General features: G+C 44.0%; 2 protein-coding genes across 10 annotated transcripts in view; one reads left to right on the forward strand and one right to left on the reverse strand.

Moving 5' to 3' along the window:
* The window catches only part of LOC131370764 (rho GTPase-activating protein 29-like), a 31,561-nt gene extending 13,119 nt beyond the window's left edge, over window positions 1-18,442 (reverse strand). The window contains exons 1-7 of one of the 6 annotated variants that reach the window (XM_058418237.1): window positions 18,281-18,442; window positions 15,029-15,244; window positions 13,023-13,172; window positions 4,415-4,511; window positions 3,653-3,725; window positions 3,478-3,526; window positions 2,446-2,589 (exon numbers count right to left, since the gene is read on the reverse strand). In XM_058418237.1, the coding sequence (XP_058274220.1) occupies window positions 2,446-2,589; window positions 3,478-3,526; window positions 3,653-3,725; window positions 4,415-4,511; window positions 13,023-13,172; window positions 15,029-15,173 (658 nt within the window). In that variant the 5' untranslated portion in view covers window positions 15,174-15,244; window positions 18,281-18,442. Of the gene's footprint in view, window positions 1-2,445; window positions 2,590-3,477; window positions 3,527-3,652; window positions 3,726-4,414; window positions 4,512-5,326; window positions 5,513-6,556; window positions 6,931-13,022; window positions 13,173-14,749; window positions 14,826-15,016; window positions 15,245-18,280 lie in introns of those variants that run through there. The other 5 variants (XM_058418236.1, XM_058418238.1, XM_058418239.1 and 2 more) reach the window with 5 other exon arrangements.
* Window positions 18,443-19,499: 1,057 nt separating this feature from the next.
* LOC131342066 (ATP-binding cassette sub-family D member 3-like) overlaps window positions 19,500-20,000 on the forward strand; it is an 8,582-nt gene continuing 8,081 nt past the window's right edge. For 2 of the 4 annotated variants that reach the window (XM_058372795.1, XM_058372793.1), the window contains exon 1: window positions 19,500-19,840. In XM_058372795.1, the coding sequence (XP_058228778.1) occupies window positions 19,725-19,840 (116 nt within the window). In that variant the 5' untranslated portion in view covers window positions 19,500-19,724. The remainder of the gene's footprint in view (window positions 19,841-20,000) is intronic. The other 2 variants (XR_009202948.1, XM_058372792.1) reach the window with 1 other exon arrangement.

Genomic DNA, 20,000 nt, shown 5'->3' on the forward strand with positions numbered 1-20,000 from the left:
CACGCTCACACACACACACACTCTCACAAGCACACACATTTACACGCACACATACACTCACACGCTCACACACACACACACACTCACAAGCACACACATTTACACGCACACATACACTCACACGCTCACACACACACACACTCTCACAAGCACACACATTTACACGCACACATACACTCACACGCTCACACACACACACACACTCACAAGCACACACATTTACACGCACACATACACGCTCACACTCACTCACACTCACTCGCTCATGCACACACATGCTCACACACTCACACGCTCACACACACTCACACGCACACACACTCACACACACGCTCACAAGCACACACATTTACACGCACACATACACACTCACACGCTCACACACACTCACACGCACACACACACTCACACGCTCACACACACTCACACGCACACACACACTCACACGCACTCACACGCACACACTCTCACACACTCACACGCTCACACACACTCACACGCTCACACACACTCACACGCTCACACACACTCACACGCTCACACACACACTCTCACACACGCTCACAAGCACACACATTTACACGCATACATACACACTCACACACACACTCACACGCTCACACACACTCACACGCACACACACACTCACACAAGCACACACATTTACACGCACACATACACACTCACACATACACACTCACACGCACACACACACACGCTCACACACACTCACACGCTCACACACACACACTCACAAGCACACACATTTACACGCACACATACACACTCACACGCACACACTCACTCACACGCTCACACACACTCGCTCATGCACACACATGCTCACACACTCACACGCTCACACACACTCACATGCACACACACACACACACACGCTCACAAGCACACACATACACACTCACACGCACACACACTCACGCACACATACACACTCACACGCTCACACTCACTCACACACTCACGCACACACTCACGCACACGCTCACACTCACGCGCTCACGCACACACACGCTCACACACACACACTCACGCACACACACGCTCACACACACGCTCACACACACGCTCACACTCACGCACACACTCACGCTCACACTCACTCACGCACACACTCACGCTCACACTCACTCACACACACACTCACACGCTCACACACGCTCACACTCACACACACTCACACATTCACACACACACTCACTCACATGCTCACACTCACGCACACACACTCACACGCACACTCACGCACACGCTCACACACACACTCACATATTCACACGCTCACACACACTCACTCATGCTTACACACACTCACATGCTCACACTCACGCACACACACACGCTCACACACACGCTCACACACACGCTCACACGCACACACTCACGCATACACATTCACATGCTCACACACACGCTCACACACACACACACGCGCTCACGCACACACACGCTCACACACTCACACACACACTCACGCTCACACTCACGCGCTCACGCACACACACACTCACACACACACACACACTCACACATTCACACGCTCACACACACACACTCACTCACACACTCACATGCTCACACTCACGCACACACACTCACACGCACACTCACGCACACGCTCACATACACACTCACACATTCACACGCTCACACACACACACTCACTCACGCTTACACACACTCACATGCTCACACTCACGCACACTCACACACTCATACACGCACACGCTCACACGCACACACATTTACACGCTCACACACACGCTCACACACACGCTCACACTCACGCATACACATTCACATGCTCACACTCACACGCTCACGCACACTCACACACATTCACACGCACTCACACGCTCACACGCACACGCTCACACACGCTCGCTCACACACATTCACATGCTCACACGCACACACACACACTCACACGCTCATACACATTCACACGCTCATACACATTCACACGCTCATACACATTCACACGCTCACACTCACGCACACGCTCACACACGCACACATTCACACGCTCACACAGGCACACATTCACACGCTCACGCACACACACACGCTCACGCACACACACATGCTCACACACATTCACACGCTCACACTCACACACATTCACACGCTCACGCACACACACACGCTCACACGCAAACTCACACGCTCACACACGCACGCACACACACACACACGTGCGCACTCACACTCACGCATGCACACACTCGCACACACACACGTGCGCACTCACACACTCGCACACACACACGTGCGCACTCACACTCACGCACATACACACGCACACTAACGCACGCACACACTCACGTACACACACACACACCCATGCACACACACACACACACAGTGCTGGGTTTAGCGCCTCAGTCTGAGAGCTAGACTAGTGGATAAACGCTCTGAGACACTCACCCAGGCCAAGGCGCTTCTCCACCCAGCTCAAGATGTCTTTGGCATATTTGGACCAAGCCTTGGCATAGAGCAGAGCTGACTCAACTCCACTGTCATTCTGCTGCAGGGTCTGGTCCACTTTCTGTACAGGGGACAGCTCAGAGTCTGCATGTGCACACACACACACACACACAACATAAAAATTATTCAAAGCAATTTACAAGATAACGTGAGCTGCCTTTACAGTGTTATAGTTTAATACTTGCTCTAAACTAATAGTTCTTAAGTGTCCAGTGCCCTCTGAACACCTCTCTGACCTTCATTAAAACCTGCAAGAGATGTTTATTTCCTCAAATTTACAGACTCAGTTACTTTTTAGTTCACAGTTAGCTAGAAGCAGCACACAGAACTAACTAACTACCTAACTAGCTAACTAACTGCTGTTCTCGCTGTCTGTTGTGTTCACTTATCTTCCTGGTGAACAGAATCATGGGATTGGTCCATAATTCAGAGAGAGGAATGTTACTGCACATGTGCACATGCACACATGCATGTGTGAGTAAACACACACACACAGATATCTACACACTATGTTAATTCTCCACATGTGGTTCCTGTTCTTTACGAAAACATCCAAAAAGCTGAAGAATGTCAGACATTAGGAGGAGACAGAGGACAAACTGTACACGAAAACTTCAGAGCTGAATTATGGGGGAAGACTGACGCCTCGTTCACTACATAGTGCACTTCGGCATTACAAAAAGAACGTGGGGCTTATACAGTAATTACAGGGCATGTTGTTTGGGAAATGTTAACAGTGGAAACACTTCCTGCTGTAAGTGTTGTAAATATTAGTGCACTACACAGTGTACACAGTCATATTTCTCCCTACACACTACTGACTGTACCACAAAACTGCTCCATCTTTAATAACAACATAACCTGTGAATATTTACTGACTCACAGTCACTGCTGCTCTACACACACACACACACACACACATAGGTTGATAGGTGGGAGAGAAAGGGGTGTGTATGGAAATGAACATCTCACCTGCCAGCTCTCTGTGTTCTCCTGAATCTCCACAAAGGTTCTCAAACGACTGCGAGGGAAAAAAGGATAAGAAGAATCAAAACACTACTGATAAAACAGAGGTGTGTGTGTGTGTCCTGTATAAACAGCTGTATTGTATATAGAGAATATTGTACAGTAGTGTATGGTGACTCACTCGGCTCCTCCTGCTCTGGGAGAGCTCCACTCCGGAGCCGCTCTCCACATCTCCCATAAGGAAATCTGACACTCTGAGGATCAGACATTACAGATTTTTTTATCCAATCCACATCAGTAAGGACATATACACTATTATTTTCCAGCTCACATGTAGATATAATCAGATCTGATCTATTGGGCAATGGCCACTGAAATAAAGACCACAGGAACGTTATATTGGACATTAGGACAAACATAGCTCAGAGGCTAAGATATGTGTGTGGAACATCTCATTCCAGATATATTCCCTTTGCTGTAATAATGAACTCCACTCTTCTGGAAGGTTCTCCACTAGAAGATTGTATCTGTGGGATTGTGTTAGTTAGAAGAGCATCAGGTCAGACCCTGGTGAGAAGGTGTGGCGGTCTGGGCTGCACTCAGAGTTCCAGTTCATCCCTAAGGTGTTGAGTGGGGTTGAGTCAGAGTCAGGGCTCTGCGCAGGACACAAGGTTTTTCTTCTTCTTCCCACAATCCAAACTGAGAACCCAGTTTTAATGTCAGACCCGGAATTACATGCTGTATTCCAGTGGAAACTTCAGCAGCAGTTCCAGCTTACTGTCAATAACCACAGATGAACCGTGTCCGGAGTTTGAAGTTCAGGATGAAAGCTTCAGCAATTAGAACTTCACACTGCACTAACTCAGAACACTAGAACTGTTCACTGTGGAGTTCTTTCATTTCTGATTTCAGTAACAATTAACCTTAAAGTCAAAATACTCACACATTTCCAAACGTGAATGCCAACGTGTCGATGGATGAGTATATCTCACGAAAAACGCCGTTCTGGGTTTCTTTGTTCACTTCCTTTAAGTTCAGTCCTGTGGGAAGCGAGAAGCTGCGTGAGAACGGCACTGAAACCCAAACATCACGTCACACACAATAAGGGCATTCATCACAAACACTTCAGTCACACAAACATACACACTTTAAACATCAACACAATCGTATGTGAAGTCAAAAACAAGCTTCAGGCAGGATCGCTGAGGCACTGACACAAACACAAACAATGACATTACTCAGGAACTGACCACAACAAACAAAGATCTCCAAATCAACTACAGTTACCATTTAGGTGCTTTTACAGTGTGTGTGTGTGTGGGGGGGGGTACCATCAGTGATATTGTGTAATGAAATAAAGTACAGCTATCTAGCCGTGTGTGATTTCATGTAATGAGTTCAATCATTCTCTAACCGCTAGTTATCCTGTTTACTAGCAGGGTTAAGCAGCAGAAGATTATAAACCAACCCTGACCTGATGCCACACTAGCACTAAAGTAAAAACCAGGCTTAAATTAAAAGCAGAACAAGAACCATAATCAGATCTAAACTGGAACTAGAACTAGAACCAATCATGACTAGTGAGAGAGAGAACAAGAACCGAACCAGAACCAGAAAACAGGATGAAAACTGCACTAGAACCAGAACCAGAATAACCTAATCTGGTGCACAAGCAGGAACCAGAACCAGAACTAGCATTACAGTGCAAACTAGAACCAGAACCAGTCATGTAATCAGGACACAGAACTAAAAGTAGAACAGGAAGCAGAAGCAGCAGAGATGAGATCTACAGATTTAGGAGTTAAATCAAACACAGCGTGCATTACAGACTGAACTGCTGCTCACTTGTTCTCACCTGCACACCTCAGACTCTGTGTTTATTCCTAACGATGCAGAACCAGGCGTGAACTTTACCACATTCTTGTAACGGGTTCTAAAGTTTAAGAGTAAAGAGCAGTGAAGCTCTCCAGCTTCTCCTCTATGGGAAATTATTCAGCGAGGATACACACGACACACTCGGCCAGAGAACCTCACACTCACGGAGGCTTCCTGTCTGAGAAACGCACAGGAAACACACACACACACACAGCTTCGAGCGCCTAAACTCACAGTAATAACATTTTCTGAAATAAACAGATGATCATATCAGTGCTATATAACAATAATTATTTCTTCATAAACATTCACTGAAATCTCAACAGCCTCCATTTCAGCAATATATGACTGAATGTGTATGTGTGTGTGTGTGTGTGTGTAAATGACACACTGAAACCTACAAACATAGATAAAATGACAAAGACACTGAGACACACACACTGGCAGTAAAAATCAGGAGTTTCAGTGTGTCTCTCAGCTCCTGACTCACACAGGGTGTGTGGCTTAAAGTCTTAAGGTGGGGCTCGTATGTAAGAAGCTACTGAGATAATAATATAAAGTGCCAGACTTTTAATAATATGTGATGTTCATCTAATTTGTACATTTAAACACTTTTTTGTTTTATGAATCTGTGTAAAAAGGGTCACTGCATCACAATTGCACTTTTTTGGGAGTGTAAAGCCAATACATGAAAAACTACACACTTCCAGCAAACAAAGAAGATTCCAAAATTCCCAATTTCACACAGAACAACAGAGCTGTAAACAAAACAACACAATTCCACACCACATCACACCACTGTAAACATCACAGTGCACTGTAACTGATCAACAAACTCTACAAAACTCATTACTGACTTCTACTAAAACAAATCCAAGACCTCAAAAGCTCTAGGACTGAAAAAAATCACTGCATAAGTAATAATGATAATAATAATAATAATAATAATAATAATAATAATAATAACAACAACAATCAATCAATCAAATAAGTAAGAGGTTAAATCCTCCTGAACCTCAGGATGTCCGAGTGACAGCTTCACCGAAACATCTCAGTCTAATATTTTCATACTGAAAAGGAGGACAGAAAAAAAAGAAGAGTAAAGAAAAAGTAAAGAAGAACTTGCTAACGGTGCTCACAGATCAGAAAAATCTCATTCTACAGTGAATAAAGTAAATAAAGATAAAGAACAGAAGGTTACATTCTTGACCTTGAATGTCACAACGTCAAGCTCCACTTTCCTGACCGCAGTCGAAGTCCAGAAGAAAAGAAATTTAAATGGAAAAAAACCCTTAGAAATGGCGAGAGATTCAGAAATTAAGCAAAAATACAGTCCTCCACGCTGATCTTCCTGACTCACACAGAGGAATAAATAAATAAACCCCAACTTCAGTTTTCCACTCTTCACTTCCCCATTACAACTGGTTCACTCAGTCTGATGCCCACACACACACACACACACACACACACACACACACACACACAAATGCCTGCACTCTGCACTTGCTAAATCTTCTGCTGTCAAACTGAGAGAATAAACTAAAAGGTTACTCAGATTCTGAGTACAAGATTCCTAGCGCGAGATTCCGTCGCCCTGCAGTGGAACGCTGACCTCTTCCTCTTCTTTCTCTTCTTCTTCCTCAGGACATCCTGCAGTCCCACAACAATGCTCCTGCTTACCTCCCAAATAAGGGAACCACAGTACACCCCCACAACACACACACACACACACACTACATGTGCATCACTACTAAACAAAATATCTCATTTTTATTCATTAGTTTTCTGGAAACACAATCATTTTCTTAAACAATACCAAACCTATATGTTCCGAAGTAAAGGCAGGTCAGTAGATACGAAACTAAAACTAACAGCAGAAGCAGGTGCAGAAGCAGGACCTGAAGCTCCTCAGGGTTCCTCACTAGTGAGAGCAGAACAAGCTTAGGGCTGAGATTACACACTGACCCAGGATCAGAATCAACGTGCACCATCAGGTCACAACACACTCTACTCAGATACGCTGAGTATTGAGAGAACCTGGGAAAAAATTTGGTAAATTAAATCTTTTATCTCTTAAATTCGGGAAAAAAAGTGTTTTTCCTTCTTGGTGTTAAAAATAAGGTAAATGCATTCCTGTAGACTTTTGATGAAGTATCACAAAATATATTCTTAAAACATTACAGTTTTCCTAGAATGCTATTTAAACCTCTATAATTGTGATGCACATGATGAGGAACAGAAGTGATATCTTCATCACTCGCGGCTCAGCGCTAATCAGCTGCGCACTTTATTCAGTAATTTGGAATTATTCTGTAAATAACTTTACATACAAATCACTGACTGCTCCATCACTCTGACACTCCATCACTCTGACACTCCATCACTCTGACACTCCATCACTCCGACACTCCATCACTCTGACACTCCATCACTCCGACACTCCATCACTCCGACACTCCATCACTCTGACACTCCATCACTCTGACACTCCATCACTCCGACACTCCATCACTCTGACACTCCATCACTCCGACACTCCATCACTCCGACACTCCATCACTCTGACACTCCATCACTCTGACACTCCATCACTCTGACACTCCATCACTCTGACACTCCATCACTCCGACACTCCATCACTCCGACACTCCATCACTCTGACTGTTCCATCACTCCGACACTCCATCACTCTGACTGTTCCATCACTCTGACTGTTCCATCACTCCGACACTCCATCACTCTGACTGTTCCACCACTCTGATTGTTCCATCACTCTGACACTCCATCACTCTGACACTCCATCACTCCGACACTCCATCACTCTGACTGTTCCATCACTCCGACACTCCATCACTCTGACTGTTCCATCACTCTGACTGTTCCATCACTCTGACTGTTCCATCACTCCGACACTCCATCACTCTGACTGTTCCATCACTCTGACTGTTCCATCACTCTGACACTCCATCACTCTGACACTCCATCACTCTGACACTCCATCACTCTGACTGTTCCATCACTCTGACACTCCATCACTCTGACTGTTCCATCACTCTGACTGTTCCATCACTCTGACTGTTCCATCACTCCGACACTCCATCACTCTGACTGTTCCATCACTCTGACTGTTCCATCACTCCGACACTCCATCACTCTGACTGTTCCATCACTCTGACTGTTCCATCACGCTGACACTCCATCACTCTGACACTCCATCACTCTGACTGTTCCATCACTTTGACGGTTCCATCACTCTGACGGTTCCATCACTCTGACTGTTCCATCACTCCGACACTCCATCACTCTGACTGTTCCATCACTCTGACTGTTCCATCACGCTGACACTCCATCACTCTGACGGTTCCATCACTCTGACTGTTCCATCACTCTGACGGTTCCATCACTCTGACGGTTCCATCACTCTGACTGTTCCATCACTCCGACACTCCATCACTCTGACTGTTCCATCACTCTGACTGTTCCATCACTCTGACACTCCATCACTCTGACACTCCATCACTCTGACACTCCATCACTCTGACTGTTCCATCACTCTGACTGTTCCATCACTCTGATTGTTCCATCACTCTGACACTCCCATCACTCTGATTGTTCCATCACTCTGACACTCCATCACTCTGACACTCCATCACTCTGACACTCCATCACTCTGACTGTTCCATCACTCTGACTGTTCCATCACTCTGACACTCCATCACTCTGACACTCCATCACTCTGACACTCCATCACTCTGACTGTTCCATCACTCTGACACTCCATCACTCTGACTGTTCCATCACTCTGACACTCCATCACTCTGACTGTTCCATCACTCTGACACTCCATCACTCTGACACTCCATCACTCTGACTGTTCCATCACTCTGACACTCCATCACTCTGACTGTTCCATCACTCTGATTGTTCCATCACTCTGACTGCTCCATCACTCTGACTGCTCCATCACTCTGACTGTTCCATCACTCTACTTGTTCCATCACTCTACTTGTTCCATCACTCTGACTGTTCCATCACTCTGACACTCCATCACTCTGCTTGTTCCATCACTCTGACTGTTCCATCACTCAGACTGCTCCATCACTCTGACTGTTCCATCACTCTGACTGTTCCATCACTCTGACACTCCATCACTCTGACTGTTCCATCACTCTGACTGCTCCCTCACTCTGACTGTTCCATCACTCTGACTGCTCCCTCACTCTGACTGTTCCATCACTCTGACTGCTCCATCACTCTGACTGCTCCATCACTCAGACTGCTCCATCACTCTGACTGTTCCATCACTCTGACTGTTCCATCACTCTGATTGTTCCATCACTCTGACTGCTCCATCACTCTGACACTCCATCACTCTACTTGTTCCATCACTCTGCTTGTTCCATCACTCTGACACTCCATCACTCTGCTTGTTCCATCACTCTGACACTCCATCACTCTGACTGCTCCATCACTCTGACTGCTCCATCACTCTGACTGCTCCATCACTCTGACTGTTCCATCACTCTGATTGTTCCATCACTCTGATTGTTCCATCACTCTGACTGCTCCATCACTCTGACTGTTCCATCACTCTACTTGTTCCATCACTCTGCTTGTTCCATCACTCTGACTGCTCCATCACTCTGACTGCTCCATCACTCTGACTGTTCCATCACTCTGATTGTTCCATCACTCTGACTGTTCCATCACTCTGACTGTTCCATCACTCTGACACTCCATCACTCTGACTGTTCCATCACTCTGACACTCCATCACTCTGACTGTTCCATCACTCTGACTGTTCCATCACTCTGACTGTTCCATCACTCTGCTTGTTCCATCACTCTGATTGTTCCATCACTCTGATTGTTCCATCACTCTGCTTGTTCCATCACTCTGAATGCTCCATCACTCTGACTGTTCCATCACTCTGATTGTTCCATCACTCTGATTGTTCCATCACTCTGACTGCTCCATCACTCTGACTGTTCCATCACTCTACTTGTTCCATCACTCTGCTTGTTCCATCACTCTGACTGCTCCATCACTCTGACTGCTCCATCACTCTGATTGTTCCATCACTCTGCTTGTTCCATCACTCTGAATGCTCCATCACTCTGACTGTTCCATCACTCTGACTGTTCCATCACTCTGACTGTTCCATCACTCTGACACTCCATCACTCTGACTGTTCCATCACTCTGACACTCCATCACTCTGATTGTTCCATCACTCTGCTTGTTCCATCACTCTGATTGTTCCATCACTCTGATTGTTCCATCACTCTGATTGTTCCATCACACTGACTGTTCCATCACTCTGACTGTTCCATCACTCTGAATGCTCCAACACTCTGACTGTTCACACATTAACACACACACATTAACATACACAACACACACACATTAACACACACAACACACACACATTAACACACACAACACACACATTAACACACACACATTAACATACACACATTAACACACACATATTAACACACACATTAACATGCACAAACACACACACCAATTAGCGCACACACATCAACACACACACATTAGCATACACACATTAACACGCACACATTAACACGCACATATTAACACACACACATTAACACACACACATTAACATATACATATTAACACACACATTAACACACATATTAACACGCACACATTAACACACACATACACTATATTGCCAAAAGTATTCGCTCACCTGCCTTGACTCGCATATGAACTTAAGTGACATCCCATTCCTAATCCATAGGGTTCAATATGACGTCGGTCCACCCTTTGCAGCTATAACAGCTTCAACTCTTCTGGGAAGGCTGTCCACAAGGTTTAGGAGTGTGTTTATGGGAATTTTTGACCATTCTTCCAGAAGCGCATTTGTGAGGTCACACACTGATGTTGGACGAGAAGGCCTGGCTCTCAGTCTCCGCTCTAATTCATCCCAAAGGTGTTCTATCGGGTTGAGGTCAGGACTCTGTGCAGGCCAGTCAAGTTCATCCACACCAGACTCTGTCATCCATGTCTTTATGGACCTTGCTTTGGTCACTGGTGCACAGTCATGTTGGAAGAGGAAGGGGCCAGCTCCAAACTGTTCCCACAAAGTTGGGAGCATGGAATTGTCCAGAATGTCTTGGTATGCTGAAGCATTCAGAGTTCCTTTCACTGGAACTAAGGGGCCAAGCCCAGCTCCTGAAAAACAACCCCACACCATAATCCCCCCTCCACCAAACTTTACACTTGGCACAGTGCAGTCAGACAAGTACCGTTCTCCTGGCAACCGCCAAACCCAGACTCGTCCATCAGATTGCCAGATGGAGAAGCGCGATTCGTCCCTCCAGAGAACGCGTCTCCACTGCTCTAGAGTCCAGTGGCGGCGTGCTTTACACCACTGCATCCGACGCTTTGCATTGCACTTGGTGATGTATGGCTTGGATGCAGCTGCTCGGCCATGGAAACCCATTCCATGAAGCTCTCTGCGCACTGTTCTTGAGCTCATCTGAAGGCCACATGAAGTTTGGAGGTCTGTAGCAATTGACTCTGCAGAAAGTTGGCGACCTCTTCGCACTATGCGCCTCAGCATCCGCTGACCCCGCTCCGTCAGTTTACGTGGCCTACCACTTCGTGGCTGAGTTGCTGTCGTTCCCAAACACTTCCACGTTCTTATAATACAGCTGACAGTTGACTGTGGAATATTTAGGAGCGAGGAAATTTCACGACTGGATTTGTTGCACAGGTGGCATCCTATCACAGTTCCACGCTGGAATTCACTGAGCTCCTGAGAGCGACCCATTCTTTCACAAATGTTTGTAAAAACAGTCTGCATGCCTAGGTGCTTGATTTTATACACCTGTGGCCATGGAAGTGATTGGAACACCTGATTCTGATTATTTGGATGGGTGAGCGAATACTTTTGGCAATATAGTGTATCAACACAAACATATTAACACACACACAAACATACACATATTAACATACACACATTAACACACACATTAACACACACATATTAACACACTAACATACTGTCAGGAACAGCTGGACAGTTCCCTGCCAGGCCCAGAGAGGGCGCTGGCAGGTGAACCTTGGAAGCCTGCTTCTTTGTGTGTCTTTTGTTACGCCCTTCCTATTGTTCCTATCCTGATTGTGTCACCTGTATCCCATTAGCCCTAATGTCTACCCCATAAATAGGGATCCTTGTGTTTGTGTCCTTGTCCATGATTGTTATCTGTACCATGGTTTCTGTTGGGGTTTTGTTTGCTAGGTTCCATGTCCAAGCTAAGGTCTAGGTTTTGTTTTCGTTTTGTTTAGTTAACCACGCCATGTCTAGTGTTACGTTTGTTTCCCTGTGTTGCGTCTTAAATGTAATAAAAGCAGTGCTTCGCTGAATCCTGCGCATGGGTCTCATTACACCGTGTGCTGGTGTGCGCACACACACCACGGGTGTCTGGGTTCGAGCCCCGCATAGGGCGGGGGTCCCAGACGTTACACATACACACATTAACACACACACATATTAACATACACACATTAGCACACACACATTAACATACACAACACACACATTAATACACACACATTACACACAGTGACACGGAGCAGAATTTTAACTCAACACTGCAGGACGATTACACAGAACAGGAGATAAGGCTGCATGCTGACCTTTGACCTTGGTGATGAGTGCTCCAGCAGCACTGAGGATCTCCTCTGAGTTCAACGCCTGGTGTTTACTGATCACACACCTCAACACACGCAGCAGCTCAGCCAGTCTCTCCTTCACAACCTCAGACACACACTCCTCCACTACGTCTCCTGAGAGAGAGACAGAGAGAGAGAGACAGAGAGAGAGACAGAAAGAGAGAGAGAGAGTGAGAAACACAGAGAGAGAGAGAGAGACCAGTGGGAGTTTTATTGAGCTTTATTAGTGAAATAACTAAGTGACAGATGTGTTTTAAAAAAGAAATGAACAAAAACAAAACTACACAGTTAAAAACTGTTTACAAATAGCCAGGCAGACCAGACATGTAGACAGAAAGACAGACAGACAGACAGGCAAGCAGACAGGCAGGCAGGCATGCAGACAGACAGACAGACAGGTGGTCAGACAGACAGGCATGCATGTAGACAGACAGACAGACAGGCAGGCAGGCAGGCAGGCATACAGGCATGTAGATTGGCAGGCTTGTAGACAGGCGGGTAGACAGATAGGCAAGCAGGTAGACAGACAGACAGACAGACAGGCAGTGAAAAAAGACAGTTTTGGGATTTTCCATAGAGACCTGATGAGAAAGTAAGTATATTGTGTGTATCAGATCACACACACACACACAATATTGTGTGCTGGTTAGAGAGGTTAAGTGTGTACAGGTGGGGGTCTGTGAGGTGTTGAGATCTTTCTCAGCCACTACAGCAGGTGATGAGGCGAGGCGAGGCAAGTCTGAACACGCGCAAAAATTCTTGCTTTGGCTGCGAGTGAAGTGAAACCTGCCGTTAATTATCTCTCAGAGCTGCATTCTGTTTAAACATGACTAGTTTTTTTCTTAGAACTCCATGATCTGAATATACACATGAACACACACACATGAATGCTTACCGTTATACGGGTGTTGCTATGGATACGTCATAGGGAGTTATTGTCCCTGTAGTGAATCATTCGTTCCTGAGTAATTGAGAATATTAGTTTAATTCCGAGAGAAGGCGTAACTCTCAGCCTAGAACTACATCTCACCATGGTTAGAGTCTGAAGGACATGCCTCTGACAGCCAATCAGGAAGAAGGAAGCTGTCAGTAGCCTAAATGACTAAAGACTAAACTTCAGCAAACTCTAAATTTAAAAGACAGCGTTTTGAACATGAGCTAGGACACACACGCTGCACTGATTTTACAGGACGAGTGTCTATCAATTGCTGCTGTAGAGCGACTTTACACTTCGAATCCTGATGATGTCACAGCCATCTTTGTCCAGGACTCCAGAAGCCTGTCCGTGCTCTGTGTGTGACGGGCATTCTCTCACTCTCTCCTGTCAATCATAGCAACACTAGCCAATCATAAGCTCATGTTTTATGAAGAGAGCCAATAATGTTTTCCTTCAAGTGTGTTCCTCTGCCCTGTGACCCAGCAGAAGCAGTAGTAAAGGAGACGTGGTTGGATTCAGAGGAAGTTACATGTTAGATTAGCGGAAGGGAACTGACCAAGACCTAGAGATGAGATGGATACACGGCCATCACATCACTGTTATATACTGTTCATCCACTGTGCTGCCAAAAACAGGACTAGGAATTAGCTAAGCACCTAAAACACTACAGCGAGAACAGGAAGTGATGCAGCAGGTCAGTGCTGTGAAGAAGTTCTGTGTGCTTAATGAATATGAGACAATTGTTAGTGCTTACTGTCTGGACACTGAAAGAATTTCTCCTCTGTCTGGGACACTTAGCCAACAAACTGCAACAGAAGCAGGGTGTCCACCTCAAAAGATAGGAAAACGTAAAACTGACCAGTGACGTGCTGTGTGTACATATTTATCAGAACACAGCCAGAGAAGAGGCTGATTACGGATCATATGACCACATAATCCGCTCCTTCTGACACACAGGAAAGAAAAGTGAAGTAGAGAAAAGAAAAAAAAACTATGCAGAGGACACACACCTCACACACACCTCTCCTCTCACCTGTAGGTTTGAAAGCCTCCTTCAGGCTCAGCAGAACCTCAGCAAACCTGCGCACATCGCTAACGAGCTGTGTAATGTAATCAGGGTCGTTACCCACAATCCCAAGCGAGCCAAGACCCATCAGTGCATCCGTCTGATGAGACATCCTGCTTGCCAAGTGGTCTTACAGAGCCGGACACGACATACAGGTAAAATCACCACACTTCCTGTACCGAGCTGCAGAGGGGGAAAGAACAGTGTTCATTAATAACAACACATAATGATAATAATAATAATGAAGAATAACAACAACAAATTCCTTCATGTCTCCTTATGTAAATACACACACTTTAATTCAGCCCTATATGTGTTTGTGAATAAAATTTCATCTGAAAAAATCTGTAAAGAGAGAGGGAGAGAGAGAGAGGGAGAGAGAGGGAGATGTGAGAGATGTGAGCAGTGAGAGACGGGAGATGTGAGAGGTGAGAGATGTGAGACGTGAGATGTGAGCAGTGAGACATGAGATGTGAGCAGTGAGAGACGTGAGATGTGAGCAGTGAGAGACGTGAGATGTGAGATGTGAGAGGTGAGAGATGTGAGATGTGAGAGGTGAGAGATGTGAGAGGTGAGAGATGTGAGAGGTGAGAGATGTGAGAGGTGAGAGATGTGAGAGGTGAGAGACATGAGATGTGAGCAGTGAGAGACATGAGATGTGAGCAGTGAGACATGAGATGTGAGCAGTGAGAGATGTGAGAGGTGAGAGATGTGAGCAGTGAGAGACATGAGATGTGAGCAGTGAGAGACGTGAGATGTGAGAGACGTGAGATGTGAGCAGTGAGAGATGTGAGCAGTGAGAGACGTGAGATGTGAGCAGTGAGAGATGTGAGAGGTGAGAGATGTGAGCAGTGAGAGACGTGAGATGTGAGCAGTGAGAGACGTGAGATGTGAGCAGTGAGAGATGTGAGATGTGAGCAGTGAGAGACATGAGATGTGAGAGACGTGAGATGTGAGCAGTAAGAGACGTGAGCAGTGAGAGACGTGAGATGTGAGCAGTGAGAGATGTGAGCAGTGAGAGATGTGAGATGTGAGAGACATGAGATGTGAGCAGTGAGAGACGTGAGATGTGAGCAGTGAGAGACATGAGCAGTGAGAGACGTGAGCAGTGAGAGACGTGAGATGTGAGCAGTGAGAGATGTGAGATGTGAGAGACGTGAGATGTGAGCAGTGAGAGACGTGAGATGTGAGCAGTGAGAGACGTGAGCAGTGAGAGACGTGAGATGTGAGCAGTGAGAGACGTGAGATGTGAGCAGTGAGAGATGTGAGCAGTGAGAGATGTGAGATGTGAGAGACATGAGATGTGAGCAGTGAGAGACGTGAGCAGTGAGAGACGTGAGATGTGAGCAGTGAGAGACGTGAGATGTGAGCAGTGAGAGACGTGAGCAGTGAGAGACGTGAGATGTGAGACGTGAGATGTGAGCAGTGAGAGACGTGAGATGTGAGAGACGTGAGATGTGAGAGACGTGAGCAGTGAGAGACGTGAGATGTGAGACGTGAGATGTGAGCAGTGAGAGACGTGAGATGTGAGAGACGTGAGATGTGAGCAGTGAGAGACGTGAGATGTGAGCAGTGAGAGACGTGAGATGTGAGCAGTGAGAGATGTGAGCAGTGAGAGACGTGAGATGTGAGCAGTGAGAGACATGAGATGTGAGAGACGTGAGATGTGAGCAGTGAGACGTGAGATGTGAGCAGTGAGAGACGTGAGATGTGAGCAGTGAGAGACGTGAGATGTGAGAGACGTGAGATGTGAGCAGTGAGAGACGTGAGCAGTGAGAGACGTGAGCAGTGAGACGTGAGATGTGAGCAGTGAGAGACGTGAGCAGTGAGCAGTGAGAGATGTGAGCAGTGAGAGACGTGAGATGTGAGCAGTGAGAGACGTGAGATGTGAGCAGTGAGAGACGTGTGGTCAGTCTGTAGGAGTCTGGACGAATTTAGAGGAATCAGTGCAGAGGCGCTTGGCGTTGGTGTTCCTCTCATTCCTGCTGTAGATGTTATTACTCAGGAATGTGGAGAGGAACGCTCAGACGCTGATGTTGCATCACCTACAGATATTTATCTCTACTGTCTCGCTGGAGCGGCTCATCTGCAGCGCCGTAATCATCACAAACTGAACTAACTCAACATTACAGCTTTACACACTGAACTCTATTACACTCTTATTATTAACTCTCTATTACACTCTTATAAACATTTCACTCAGTTACTACAACCGAGGATTTAAACTAGACGAGTTTCAGTAATGCTGCAGGTCAACAACACACACACACACACACACACACACACAAACAACACAACACAACACAACACAACACAACACAACTAATATTCCTTTATATTCCATCACATGTATAATATATTTTAAAATAATAACACACACCATTATTATACATTATAATAACATATTTTGTTGTTCTCATATTAATAAGGTGTTCATTTTACAGATAAAACTACTTAATTAACATTAAATAACAAAGCTATTATATTATAAATGATGATCATATATTAATAATGATTAGACTGTATATAACACTAACATTACAAATAATAATTATAAAGTTTGTTTGTTTATGAAATAAAACCATAAATCTCACTGAAATAAATAATTCATTAGTTCAGTGAAGTCAGTGTGATTATTCAATAAAAACATTTTTATTATTTATTTATTTTTATTTCACTGAATCTACTGCATTCACATTTAAAACAACCCCTTAAAGATAAATAAATATAAAACATTAATCTGAGATAAATATAATCATTAAAATAAACAAAGTTTAATCAGAAACACAGCTGTACTGTTTTACACTTTATTTTAAACATCAGATTTTTATGATTTATTCGTTTACACTGTGTTTTATTTTAAATCCAGAGAAAATAAAGTTGATGAATATAATATAAAAGTTCATTTATTTATTTATCCCTATTTAAATCAGCAGAAATATAACCGAATTTTACATAAATATTGCTTTTATTTTATTTTATTTTAATGATAAATAATTCCAGGAACTCATACATTTACACCAGATAAACATTCACACTCGGATTTTAAAAGATTTTAAACATTAAAAATAAAAAATAAACTTTTCTCGACTTTTCCGCCTTAAACTTCACCTGAACCCACTTCTGAGGTAAGACTATGCTAAGCTAACTCTCACTTCTGCAGTTAAAGTCACTTTTTATCTGGTAAAATATTTGTAATTAAATTGTTCCGTCACTCACCGGACAGCATCACAGCAGGAAAGGTCAGAAATATCCAAAAAAAAAACCCAGAAAAAGGTCCGCAGTGGAAGAGGACTGACCGCCTCAGTGCTGACCACTGACGGAGCTAATGCTCATGCTAACGCTAGCAAGGTGGAAAAAAGTTTTTGCTTACGCACGCGCACACACACACACACACACACACACACGCGCGCGCACACACACACACACACACACAAACACACACACGCACACGCGCACACACACGCGCAGACACACACACACACACACACGCACACGCGCACACACACGCGCAGACACACACACACACACACACACCCCCACCCAACTATGATCACGTGACTCGCGCGAGGCATTCTGATTGGCTGAAAGATTAATTAGCTGTTTAAATGTAAATATAAACTCTTTAATTATTTAAATAAAATGATATTTTAATTTATAATTTATTATTTAGATATCCAGTGATAGATATTTCCATTTACATGTTTATATTTATAATTTTTTTTTAAAACGGTTTATTTAAGATATAGATAGATAGATACTTTATTCATCCCGAAGGGAAATTCACAGTTTTCAGCAGTATACATAAGCACAGGTAATAGATAAAATAAGAAGGAATATAACAAAAAATAATAAAATACCCGAATTTAAGGGTACAAAAATATAACAAATATATGACAAATAACAAAATATTACACAATTTAACAAAATATAGCAAAAAATACTAACCTTCAATAAACCTTCAATAAATCTCACTTTATATTAAATATCTTTATTAAACAGCACACTGCACAGCATACAGACTTTATTTCTACAGAATGTGTCCTTTTTAATATTATCTATTAAATATTATCTCTAATTACAGTGTAGAGTCAACAAAACAACAACAACAACAACAAAGTGTTACAACAAATAAAAGTGAGAAAAGTTCAAATCAAATCTAAAATAAAAATCAGTAATACAAAAAAGACAAAAATAATTGTAACTTTAAAAGTTAAAAAGAAACTGTAATTGTATGAAGATTAATGCGTTTTTTTTAAAACTAATAAGATGGTTGAACATGTTTATGAAAAAAATATAAAAATGTTAATAATATTAATATTAAATATTCCTGTTTTATTTTATTTTATCAGTTTAACATTAACGCCACAAATACTCATGTAGAAAAACTGTCTCTCGCGACATCTTGTGGCTAAATGCAGGTACTGCACACCATTTCCACTCGACCACGCTGGTCCAAAATAGAAGTCTCGTGGAAGTGAGCAAAATTTAGGAATACGTTTCAATAACACACTGTCCATTTAATCCACACCTTCTACTACAGAAAATATTAAATCCGATCGTTTCATCTAATCTGATTAAAGTAGAGTCTGTACGGCTGTGTAAAGAGAAAAAGAGGTACTCTTATTGCGCATGGCTCCGTCTTCATCATTACAGAGTAAAGATGGCGGCTGTGAGTAAGTACCTGACACCCAGGAGCTCCTCCATCACAGGTGCTTTAACCTTAATCGCCTTCTATTTATTTAAACACAGACGACGAGCTTCTAAATCCAGCAATGGGTGAGATGTGTGTGTGTGTTTTTCCATTATTTCTGAAAATGTTAAGAGTGAGATAGAATAGCAGTGTGAGGTGTGTGTGTGTGTGTTCTGTCCCTGCAGGGATGATGAGGACTTTATTCAGAGGTTTTAAATCAGACACAATGTTTATGTGACTGCTGTA

This window comes from Hemibagrus wyckioides, linkage group LG20 (genome assembly GCF_019097595.1).
Source record: "Hemibagrus wyckioides isolate EC202008001 linkage group LG20, SWU_Hwy_1.0, whole genome shotgun sequence".
Taxonomy (NCBI): domain Eukaryota; kingdom Metazoa; phylum Chordata; class Actinopteri; order Siluriformes; family Bagridae; genus Hemibagrus; species Hemibagrus wyckioides.